The 12,523-nt window shown below is 36.0% G+C and overlaps 1 protein-coding gene across 1 annotated transcript; it reads right to left on the bottom strand.

The window, feature by feature from the left end:
• Positions 1–584: 584 nt before the first annotated feature.
• On the bottom strand, positions 585–2,689 carry LOC107747127 (P2X purinoceptor 3-like; the record flags this gene model as incomplete). Its single annotated transcript, XM_016561553.1, has 7 exons — positions 2,556–2,689; positions 1,750–1,885; positions 1,582–1,653; positions 1,414–1,483; positions 1,183–1,279; positions 982–1,059; positions 585–726 (listed from the first exon to the last, which is right to left on the bottom strand). Coding segments are annotated over exons 1-7 (729 nt in total), but the record flags the coding sequence as incomplete, so codon positions are not given.
• Positions 2,690–12,523: the final 9,834 nt, after the last annotated feature.

Here is a 12,523-nt window from a genome sequence, read left to right as displayed (position 1 = left end):
TTTTATTGTGATCAATTACATTATTATTATTATTATTAGGCTATTATTATTATTATTTAGATTATCATATATGCCTATGCGATTTGAACTGCGATATTTAAACTTAAATTCAAACCCTTTTTTAATATGTTAAATCCTGTATAGCATTTATTTTGGTGGAATATTGTTGAAATGCTGTAACGTCTGTCCACAAAAATGTCGGAAATAATGCAGATGTGAATGTAAAGAAAGTGAACCTAGCACACACTGCGTCCCCAAAACCCCCTGCAATTCTCTCATGAACCTCCAGGGGTTCACAAACCCCCATTTGGGAAGCCCTGCTCTAGGGCTTTCTCCATAACTTATGTTTTGAAGCTGATCTTGATGGCACTGCAATAACTAGCCCACACATTTTGGTTACAGAACAGACTGTTGTTGTGTGACACCATGCCAATCAAGACAACTTTTGCTCTAACAATCCAGCAGCAGTCATCTGACAGATTAAATGGATTGTTGATTGTTTATCAAAATAATGAAACAGATGTCTTTGATAAATTGCAAATCGAATGAGTGATCAGATGAGAGGTCAAGCTGAATGGACCTACTTTGTCAGTAATGCTGTCCAAACTTTGATTGATGTGTCTCAGGATATCTCCCACTTTAAAGACCGGACAGAACGGATGGTCCACCGGATCATAATGACAGCTCTGAATGTAAGACTGGTTTAGGCTTGAAGGGAAATTGCCTCTGTGAAGGCAAGAGAGAGAAACAGGACATCAGTATGAAGCAATATTATAAAAATAATATTATTATTATTGTTATTATTATTTTGGCCATTTGAATTTCCTTTGTTTCAAAGGGGGAATATATTAATTAAATTTAAGGGGGCTGTCCATTGATGATGCAACGCTAATTTAAATTAGATTAATTTCAGAAATTTTTTTTTTGAGAATGGCTTCTCACAACAGTAAGGTTTTTGATTCTTGTACAGATGAAACTCACCTAGTGACATTAAACAGAGGGAAGCGAATGCTGTTCTTTATGAAGATGGTGAAGTTTTCCACCTCTTTCATTGGATTTCTAAGAGTGAGCAGATTAATGAATGCATCTAGCATTAAAACATGTTTAATCCAATCGATTTTGGATTACAAGATAACTCCAATTGTGTACAATATCTGAATTACAAGTCCAAAAATGTCTTACTCTGAAACGTTGTCATCCTCTGCAGGACACCAGCCTTCAATTTCACACCATCCTGTTGTCTCATTATTCTTGTTCAAGCATGTGCCCGTTATAATACCTGTGATGAAGGACAGATCAGCATCTGAAGCAATGTTGAAGCATGTTTCACTGCTAATAATACATTGAAGTATAATGAGTATTAGAAGACCTGATAGTGATGTCAGCCTCTGAAGACTAGAAGACTGAACTCACCATTTCCTAAATTTGAGTCCAGTTTTGCCATGCAGTAATCATCAGTAGTGCATTTAAACTTATGATCAGTCTGACAGACAAGAGAGGAGTAGAGAGAAAGTGCATGTGTTAAAATACATAAGTGAGCGTATTTAAAGTATATCAAGTCAGCCGAGGTTTATGTGTTACCTCGGGGCATCGTCCTTGCGTCTGATTGGCTGTGATGACCATGCTGATGATGACAGAGAACGAAGAACCACCCTAAAAATGTTCAGAAATGTTCACCCCAGACCAAGACTTTACAGAGAGGCAGGCGAATGATTTCATATTTCAGCAATGAAATGTACATTTGCTGACCTGTGAGGGAACTACATAGTCTGCTACGTCCATCACACGGTTGTTAAATTTGCCCAAGCCTTTCACTTTGGTCATGACCGCAGACTCGATTCCCGTGTCCCGGAGCTGATGTCCTTTTTCATGCATAAACACCCAGCTGAAAATACAAACATGCACACATAACACCAAAAAAAGTCATCAAACATGTTCATTATTATGGTCATTAAAAAAAAAAAAAAAACTTTTATGATTATTTGATCGGCTAAAATGATCATCTAAGCAGGCTAATAGTTACTCCCATAGTTATGTAAATCATTAAACAATTTATCATGACTATCATTTTATAGATAGATAGATATCATGATTGCCGTGATATATATAATATATACTTTTTTCTTACTTCAAATTTTCATATATTTATATTTTTCATATAGATAGATAATTCTATTACATCATGATTTGCATTAACATTTATTCATTTAGCAGATGCTTTTATCCAACGTGACTTTTGCATATGCATAATGTACATACATTTTTCTTCATATTTTGTTAATCGTGGTGTACTTACACCCATTTGCAACACAATATAAACACATTTCATCAATTCTATTAATTGCTAAGTTCCAGCTCTTTATTTTTATATCATTATTTCAAACATTTACATTCATCATAATCAAAGTTTAACTACATTTTCTGCTCTTTCACTCTCAAACAGTCCAAGCCCTTCACTTCATTCATTCCCCAGTTTACTAGCCCTTAAACTGAAACTATAATATTTAAAAAGAGTTTAAATTTATATTAGCAACAAAGAAATAATCAAAGCTTACCAGATGAAATACAGAATAATTAACAGCTGGACGACACGGTTGATGATTCCAACAGACCAGCTCTTCACCACAACCGATTTGGCTGTTTCATAGACGAAGAAGTCAGTGATGAAGCGCAGGACTCTGTGAGCCATAGTAGAAGTGTGTTGTGTAGAAGTGTAAGCTGAAGAAACTCTTGAGCTGAGATCCGGTGCAGGATAAACCAGTGTTCCTCACTACTGTACATCTGCTGAGTGAAAGATCTTGTTAGAAAAAACCTTGACCACAATTTCCCTCCCCTTTTCATGTTCATGCCTCTCCTCTCTGTGGCCCCCAGGGGCCTTGACTATCCATTTCCCTAATAGCCTGCTCATTTGCCCATCTATTTCCAGCATTATTTTAAGAAAATGTTTCTTCTCTTTCTTTTTTTTTTACAAACCAAACCTTTTATAAATATAAACACATTACTATGTGTAATTATAGTTGATTAATTATAGTTGATTTTTGAAAGTGCCTTAGACACGCATAAGGGCACGGGTAGTGTTTTTTACTGGAAAAAGCATGCATTTAATGTGTTCCTTATTGTAACTCTGCATTTTGTTACATTTTCTCTTTTGTTTGGCATTTTCATCACACACACAAAGTCACAATTGCCATTGTAGTTTTCATTATAAATCTAAAGAATTACAATCATGTTGGTACTTTTTTCACAAGTAAGTGTTTCACAAATAAATGGTACATTTTTACAAACTTCAAACTGATCAGCCTTGTGGCATAGCTAGTCAATCATTCAAAACTTGCTATTGTTTAGGGTTGTGTAGCTATGCTTCCTTTCAAACAGAATTTTTTTTAGGTCTGGATTCACCATAAGGGGCCCCATGTCCTGGAGGGCACCATGTAACTGTACCTTTGAAGACAAAGATTATTATGACATTCAATGTTTCAATTACAAAAAACACAATAGAATAATCCTCTTTGCCTTTTCTAACTGTAACAATACATCATAAGATTATACAATATATAATAAGATAATACAAGATACCAATCATCCTTAGAGGTGCTGAATGAACCAAGTTTCAGTGTGGAGACACTTTTTTACTTTAACAACTCAATAATATTTTTTCACTATTTATGTGAAAATATATATATATATATTTTTACATATAATAACTTTTATATAATGTCCAGTGTACCAGTGTACATTAATGTAAATAAAGTAAAAATTGTTGTTGATACAGTATGCTCCTGTCTTGGCAACTACAGTACAGTCCCTGGCCTTCAGTCTCCTGAGCCATCAGATCCACATAGTCTTCCAGGTCGTGACCCAAACCCAAGACTTTTGGCTCCACCTTGGCCCTTCAATCACTCGGCTGCTCTGTGGCTCTATGATCCATCAGCTCAACTGTGGTCCATCATCTTTGTGTCTGTCATCCCCCTGGTCCACCTTGTTCTGTGGATCCCCTGGTCCACCTTGTTCTGTGGCTGTGGATCCCCTGGTCCACCTTGTTCTGTTGATCCCCTGGCTCCACCTTGTTCTGTTGATCCCCTGGTCCTCTTGGTTCTGTGGATCCCCTGGCTCCACCTTGGCTCGCCAATCCTTCAGCTCCACTTGGGTCCTCCATCCCTCTGGCTCTGCCTTGGTCCTCATTCTCACTGCTTCTCGCTAAGTCTTTCGATCTTCCAGGTCCTCCTTGGCCCTCCCTTCCTTCAGCTTCACTCTGGACTCCATTTTCTCTGGCTCCACCTCATTTTTTCAATATCTCCATTCTGCTGGCTCCACCATGGTCTCCTACTCCTTGTGCACACCTGTTTCTTTAGTTCTCATTATTATGTATATTTATAGCCCTATATTTCAGTTCTCTTTTGTCTGATATTTTCTTGAGGTTTTTTTTTATTTGTTAAAATGTTGCATTTTAGATCCCCACTTCAACTACTTATGTGCATGCAAAACCCTGACGTTAAACCAGGTAAAAATATCTCCTTAAAGTAACAGTTGCAGGTTACCACTTTTTACAGTGCATTTCATCTTAAGCATTTTAAAGGGAAAATGCTTAAAATGAAATGCACTGTAAAAATGTGAAAATGGCAATCAGTTACTGAACAAATACATAAAACACTGACTAACAACAACTAAATAAACACATAACAGTCCCATTTTGTTCAAATGTTTTTGGGCCCCATAGAAAAATATGTGTAGTGTTTAACACTCATTTACGTCGTACAATTACAAAATTGCCACCTCATTATTTAAATTTAAATATTTACATTTACAAAATAAAATATTTATATTTTCCCTTGTGTATAATAATGCTATTTACCATTTGCTCTTGTGCTGCACAGTCTGGAGACAAGTTTTCCTGACAAACATGCTGTTTCAATGTGCCTAAATAGTTGATATTCTCAGACTGAGGTGTTACAGTAATTTGACAGCCATGGTTCACAATGACACCCAGACTTCATTTGAATCTTTCTATTATGCCTACTCTGATCTGACTTGTTTACACAAAGTTATCTATTAATTTCTCTTGCAGAGTATATATACTCAAAGTAAAAATAGGATCAAAGCGATTAAAAAAAGAAACCCTGTAAGCTTTTTGCCATTACACTGCGTTCCATATTTACTGATTCACTGGTCTATTATGAAATTTCTGGAGTCATTTGCAAATTGTATATGCTTAAAGTGAAGATCGCATTTCCTCATCACTAAAGTGAGCCCATTATGTTTGTGGTCAATTACGACGTCACGTCATCTCCAACTGGAAAGCTTTCAGAGAAGCGTCTTTGAGTGGGCACAACTTCCCATAAATTACAGACGCCAGAGTCATGAACATCGTTGAGCACTGGCATTATCCACTCTCACACATGGCACAAAATTGATTATTCTTCAAAGAGGGCATACAATGGCACTCAGGAGACAAAACAGGAGTTTGACAGAGCAAGATAGGATGGGATAAGATGGATTGTTTTAATTAATTATTTTCTATTTTATGTATATATATATATATATATATATATATTTATATAACACACATTTTGGTAAATATATTATTTTTTACATTTTATTTTAAATCGTTGAGATTAAAGGAGGACAGAAATATTACATTTAACTTTACATCACACCATCCAGTACAACTATAAGACTCCACTCATCTCTCTTACCCCTCTATCTATTATAAACCACAACTTCTTTTCAGCTTCCCTTTGCTTTTGACAGACCACATCTTCACCATGAAAGTCTCATGCTGTATTAAAAGCCACAAGCTCTCATTGTAGGCCATTACTGGTACTTTATACCCCTGGTGGGGTTTATTTACTTGCCTTTTAGTGCTAACAAAGCCCTTTTGCTTGAATTTGGAAACAAAGGGTGATTGGTTGAGTCATCTTAGATGTTTGAGAGCAGGGCATGTGTCGGGACAGTGCCTTTGGAACTTCTCAAGTGGGTTCATTAAGAACATAATGGGGTTTAATTTCCCCCAATTACAGGAGAAGCCACATTGAACAGAGAGTAACAACCCATAGGAAAGACAAATCAAAAGTGAGATCTCAAATATTTCTCCTAGACAGAAATGAGGTTACTTTAAGATCGAATTGAGATTTTTGCTTGAGTCTCCTGCTTCTCAAACTTGTCTCCAAAAACTCTAACACTCTCACAATGGTCTCCTTTAAAGCTTTAGAAGAGATCTCAACAACATCACACACTGTGCTCAGATATTTCTCCTAGTCTAAAGACTCTGGTGGTCTCACATTTGTCTCCTCCAAAGTTTCAAACAAGATCTCAACAACATCACACACTGTGCTCCGATTTTTCTCCTTAGCTAGAGACTCTGGATCTCTCACATTTGTCTCCTCAAATGGTTAGATTAGAGATCTCAACAACATCACACACTGTGCTTAGATTTTCTCTTTAGCTAAATAATCTGGGGGTCTCATATTTGTCTCCTGTAAAGCTTTAGAAGAGATCCCAACAACTTTACAAAGTGTGCGTCAAGTGAAGTACTTGAAAGGCACTAAATAAAGGCCATTTCAATCAAAGACAATACATGCATTGTCATATTTGAAGTTGTTTTATGTAGACAGTGTTTTATTGCACAATGATTTAACAGAGGAAACCATAACCTATATTTACATACATGCAAAAATGGGCTGTACAAGACAAAATTTTTATGCTAAAAAAACCAAAAAAAAAACCTGGTAAAGTGTTACATTTGTAAAAAAAAAGATATTGCTCTTATACTAAACATCTTGCACTTAAGTCCTTTCTAGTGTGTCTGAAAAATGTGGTGCATATACAATGCTGGACATTGAAGATAAATTTAAACATTTAACCTAGTAACCCTTGATATTCTGAAATGTTTAATGCTATTTAAATGATAGTTTTAGTATTTACAATATTAGTAAAAGTTTAACGTTTCTCCTAAAATAAAACTGAAGACATCTTAAGACAAAGCTGATATCTCAATGAGACATATACGAGAATCACCCCTTAGTATCCTAAGGATAGTGTCCCTTCAATCCCTTCAGATTGTGAAGGCACAACTGCACCCCAGACAACATGGATTCGAATCCCAACTAAAGGTACTTTCCTGCTCCTATTCAATTCTCACCTGTCTAATTGTTTCCTGTCTCTACTCCTACTGTCCTGACCATTAAAGGTGAAACACCCCATTGCAATAAAAAAAGCAACCACTGAGTAGTAAAAGCTTGCAAGAGATTACAGCAAGACAATAAAGAGATCTCCCATGTTTCTCTCCCATTGTCATTTTGGATTCCAGCCTTTCATAACTTTCTCATTTCTCAGTTGTCTAATTTTATTTCTACTTCTATAAGTAGAACTTTTATAAAGATTTTTAGGAGAGACATCTGAGATACTTTTGAGACTAAAATGAGAAGCACATGAGAATCACAACTAAGTCTCCTGAGTTTAGAAAGAGCAACCACTGAGCAATAAAATATTACTATTATGGAGTCTTGATAGAGATTGCAGCAAGACAATAAAGAGTTATTCTGTTATCTGTGTTATATTGACTCTTTTTTTTTCAAATATTTCTCATGTCTCATTTGTGTCTACTTCTACTTCTCCTAAGGAATTTTAGGGGAAACATCTAAAATTACGAGTTAATCTAAGTTTCTGTGACACAGTATTGTTTCATAAATGTGTGTGACATGTTTTATAACCAGAAATGAGCTGCATTTTAGCACTTCTGGTTCCATCATAACCCTGAAGTCAGTGGGTTTTTGGTTAAAACTTCTTGCCCAAACAGGCCACACATACTCACTAGTGTGTTCATAACTGCACTCTCGAAATCTATTCTACTGTAACTCAAACTTGCAGGGAAAATGTTTTTTTTTTAGTTAAAGGGGTCATAGGATGCTACATGCACATTTACAAGTTGTTTGAACTGAAATGTGTGTTGGCAGTGTGTGTACACAACCACCCTATAATGATAAAAATCCACCCAGTGTTTTTTTTTTTATCTGGTTAAATGTTTTCCCCTTTCTCAAATCGAGCCGATCTCAGATGCCTGTCTGTGTGATGTCACACAGACAGGCCCCTCCCACGATAGTTTGATTGACAGTAGCGTTTCAGCACAGACTGGACTGGTGTCTTACCTTAGACCCGCCCTGAGTGAGCAGTCATCAGTCCGCCGTTGTTTCACTGTAAGATGTTTTCGGTTGGGGGTGCTGTGTGTGTCCATGTTGGGTGAAAGGGGGGCGGGCGTGGGTCACCTCATTTGACAACTCCACAATGCACTACAAGTGCGTCGATATGAACACTCGTTTAAGTGGCATACACACTGGGAAATTTGACTGCATATCAATTTTAGAAATTATCGATAGTAGCTGATCAATCTCGGGGGTTGGGCTGGGTCCGCTAGGCTTACTTGACTCCGTGCTCGTGCTGGAGCTGGTTCACTTACGTCGGTGCTCGTGCGGGGGCTGGTGTTGGATGCCGATTTTGGAAAGTTTTTGCTGGGATGGGCATTTTAAAAAATCTGAAATTCGCTTTTGCGCCATTATCTCCTTGTATTAAAGTTAATCTTGTTCGCATTCTGTATATATATATATATATATACTTTTTAATATTATTATTAACCCATGATATATCAAATGTAAATACAATACAGCATAAGATCAGGAAATATAACAAGAAACATATATTTGTTGGCATTCTGTATAGTTCATGTCTGATACCACACGCCAGTGTCACGTGTTCATGAGGATTAGGCTAATCATCCCATATAGGGTCAGCAGAGCTCATTAACATTTAAAGGAAAATGCTACAAAAACGGCTTGATCTGAAAAGAGCTGTTTTTGACAGGGTAAAAAAGGTGTTTTTTACACTACCATTGAGAAATTGTAACCAAACTATGTTACAGACTTTTCATTAAGACCCTAAAGAATCATATCAACTTGTGGAAAATGGGAATCATATGACCCCTTTAAGACTGAAAGAGTTGTAAGCTTAGTAATAGTGATGTTGAAGTCATGTGACTGTGGTGTAGCTCATTTATACCCTATGCCTAGGTTTTTATTTCTGGTGATTGTATTTAAGTGTTCGAGATGATCTTAGAATCATAAACTTGTGTTGGTCACAGAACATATTTTCTGCAATAATCCACAAGCTAATGAAAAATCCTATTGGTTTTTTGTTGAGGGGTGATGCTAACAAAAATGTCATCACTGCAGCAATATATAGAGCAAGCCATGAAAATATTTTGTTTACTACAGTTTTGTAAAGCTTAAATCACATGCTTCCAGATCACTATGCTTTGCACATAGTCATTTCTACACCCACCGCCATATTATCAAGTTATTCTATACATAATTTGACTATAAAGTAAACAATATAATTATATATGTCTGTTAAGTCTAACCGTTTTCTTAAAAGAAAAAAAAACAGAACTAAATGAGGCCAGTTTTTGTAGGATTTAGAAGCAGATATGTTAATTTTATAATTCAATAAAATCATTTACATTAACTGGCATATTATTTGAGCTGTAATTCTGTTTAAATAATTTTTCTATATTAGGATTTATGTTGTCTTAACATGGTTTTAGTGTGGAAAGTTTCCATGACAACATTGATGTTGTTTACATCTGGGCTGTTCTTCTGAAAGACTGTTTTAATGAGTACAGATTGACCATTCACTTCCAATGAATGTACTTACTTGAAAATTAATTATACCAAAAGAGCTATCAACTGAGCATAAATCCTCACTTCCTTCCTCACCGCTTGTTCTCTACAAGTATGTTTCATCATATATAAAGACACTCAAGTGTCTTCAGTCAAGACATCACATGACCAAAACATTTAGTGTAGTGCAGTCTTTCCATTTTTAAGAAAATAGAAAATAAAAAGGGCAAAACCCCCTAGGAATAAATTACATTTTACAATATATTCAAATAGAAAATACTGTAGTTATTTAAAATTGTAATAATATGTCACCATACTGCTGTTTTTACTGTGTTTTTGAGCAAATAAATTCAGACTTGATGAATATATGAGACTTCTTAATTTATAAATGGCATTGTATGATCATTTTGGTGACTATTTCTTTGATGTAATCTAATATCTTGCCCAGTGTTTACTTTCAAACAATGTGCAAATTGAAGTTGATATAAACGTACACACTGTGTGCAAATATGCTTTAAAATATAAAATAATTGTAATATAAAATATGTGTTATAATATAGATCTGTTTGCTCATGTAACAGATGCCACTCCTCCTCCACTCGCTCTTTCATGGCTTTCTCATAATGTTTTTTGGCCTCTTCCGCTTTTCTGTCCCACTCCTGCGAAACACACGAGAGACATTTAGCTGAACATACTGCTGAATCAAATAAACAAATCTGTTGACTCAATAACAGCACAGCATCAGGAGTTTATGCTTCAATCATCTGAGGCACAATAAAACAAACCACAGACAAATAATTCAGTAAGTGGCTAATAAATGTATTCAGTGGTGCAGCAGACTGTCTGCATTTGCAGGAAAGAAAGCAATTTTCTCAAAAACTAGACGCCATGCATAAAATATTACATTTGCCACAGAACTAAAATAAACAATGTGTTTTTGATTCATGAAAGAGTCAAGATGATATAAATTAAATTAAAATACAGACATTAATGATTGACATCCCTCACTCACAATTTCCTGCAATTAATTCAGTTCAAACATACAGACACAGTTTCAGTTGGGGATGTGCAATACATTTTTTTTTTTGAAAACTTGTATGAAATGCATGTTTTAATATGTTCACCAGTGATGTCACTGCAATAATTGCATACTGAATTGTGGCTTTTACTAAAATCGAATCATAGGTTACTGAACTTAAAAGTCTCACTTAAAAAAAGAAAAAATATATATATTAATGAAATGACCAATAGTAATAATCAGATATTTTAAAATAGAGGGGTAAGGGGATAGAAAATACAGTTTGTACAGTTAAAAACCATTATACCTATGGAGAGTCCCCGTAAACCACATATCCAAGAGTGTGTGTGTGTGGTGTTGTGTATCTGATCTCCTGGAGCTTGATTTGGAAGACGGACCCTTGACAGGTGTGTGTAATTGACCTCTCCACATGTCCACAGGCATCTGTGAGAACATGAGCGTCGACAGCAGACTAACACAAACCTACCTGTCCATCTGTCAACCACGGTTTCAGACGCACTCGTGAAATCCAGCCATTCGGAAAGCCTGTGCTTCAAATATTACAAGCGATTGCATCAGATGCGAGCGCACGTGTGTGTATGCCCTCCATTCTTAACACTGCCAGTCAAAACCCTTTATCCCACCGTCCCCTCGACGCATCCCACAATGCACTGCGGTATCTCATTGCACGGCTGATAAACATCACACTGCTCTCTATCAACCTCATATATTGTCTGTATGACAGGCCAGAATGACGTGCCCCCGTTTCCTTCACGATTGAGCGTCCTCCGTGCCGCCCGTCCTGGAGCTGCTATTGTTCATAACGCTTCCCACACATATAAAACTAGACTCCATGCATAAAATATTACATTTGCCACAGAACTAAAATAAACAATGTGTTTTTGATTCATGAAAGAGTCAAGATGATATAAATTAAATTAAAATACAGACATTAATGATTGACATCCCTCACTCACAATTTCCTGCAATTAATTCAGTTCAAACATACAGACACAGTTTCAGTTGGGGATGTGCAATACATTTTTTTTTTTACTTACTTGTATGAAATGCATGTTTTAATATGTTCACCAGTGATGTCACTGCAATAATTGCATACTGAATTGTGGCTTTTACTAAAATCGAATCATAGGTTACTGAACTTAAAAGTCTCACTTAAAAAAAGAAAAAATATATATATTAATGAAATGACCAATTTTTTAATAATCAGATATTTTAAAATAGAGGGGTAAGGGGATAGAAAATACAGTTGTACAGTATAAAAACCATTATGCCTATTAATAATCAGATATTTTAAAATAGAGGGGTAAGGGGATAGAAAATACAGTTTGTACAGTATAAAAACCATTATGCATGGAGAGTCCCCATAAAACTTGGAAACCAGTGTGTGTGTGTGTGTGTGTGATTTAAATGCAGCTGACCTCTTTCCGGTCTTTGCTCAGCTGTTTCCACATTTCTCAAGCCTTCTTGGAGATTTCAGAGAATGATATCCCAGGATTCATCTCACTCTTGATTTGCTCTCTGTTGCTGTTTAGCCACAGCATGTAAGCGCTCATCGGCCTCTTAGGAGCACCTGCGTCCTTCACCTTTTTCTGTTCGCCACAGAGAGAGGAAGAGACATTTAATTAAGCGTGTTTTGTTTCGGGTTTCACTTTCTGAACTGTTGAACAGTTCCCAGTAAACGTATTAAAGGGGTCATATGATGCTGCTAAAAATAACATTATTTGGTGTATTTGGTGTAATGAAATATGTTTATGCGGTTTAAAGTAAAAAAAACACATTATTTTCCACATACTGTACATTATTGTATCTCCTCTAT

Source organism: Sinocyclocheilus rhinocerous, unplaced genomic scaffold (assembly GCF_001515625.1).
Source record: "Sinocyclocheilus rhinocerous isolate Xijiao unplaced genomic scaffold, SAMN03320098_v1.1 scaffold168, whole genome shotgun sequence".
Lineage (NCBI taxonomy): Eukaryota > Metazoa > Chordata > Actinopteri > Cypriniformes > Cyprinidae > Sinocyclocheilus > Sinocyclocheilus rhinocerous.
Note: the sequence above shows the minus strand (reverse complement) of the source record. Positions and strands in the feature narration are given on the sequence as shown.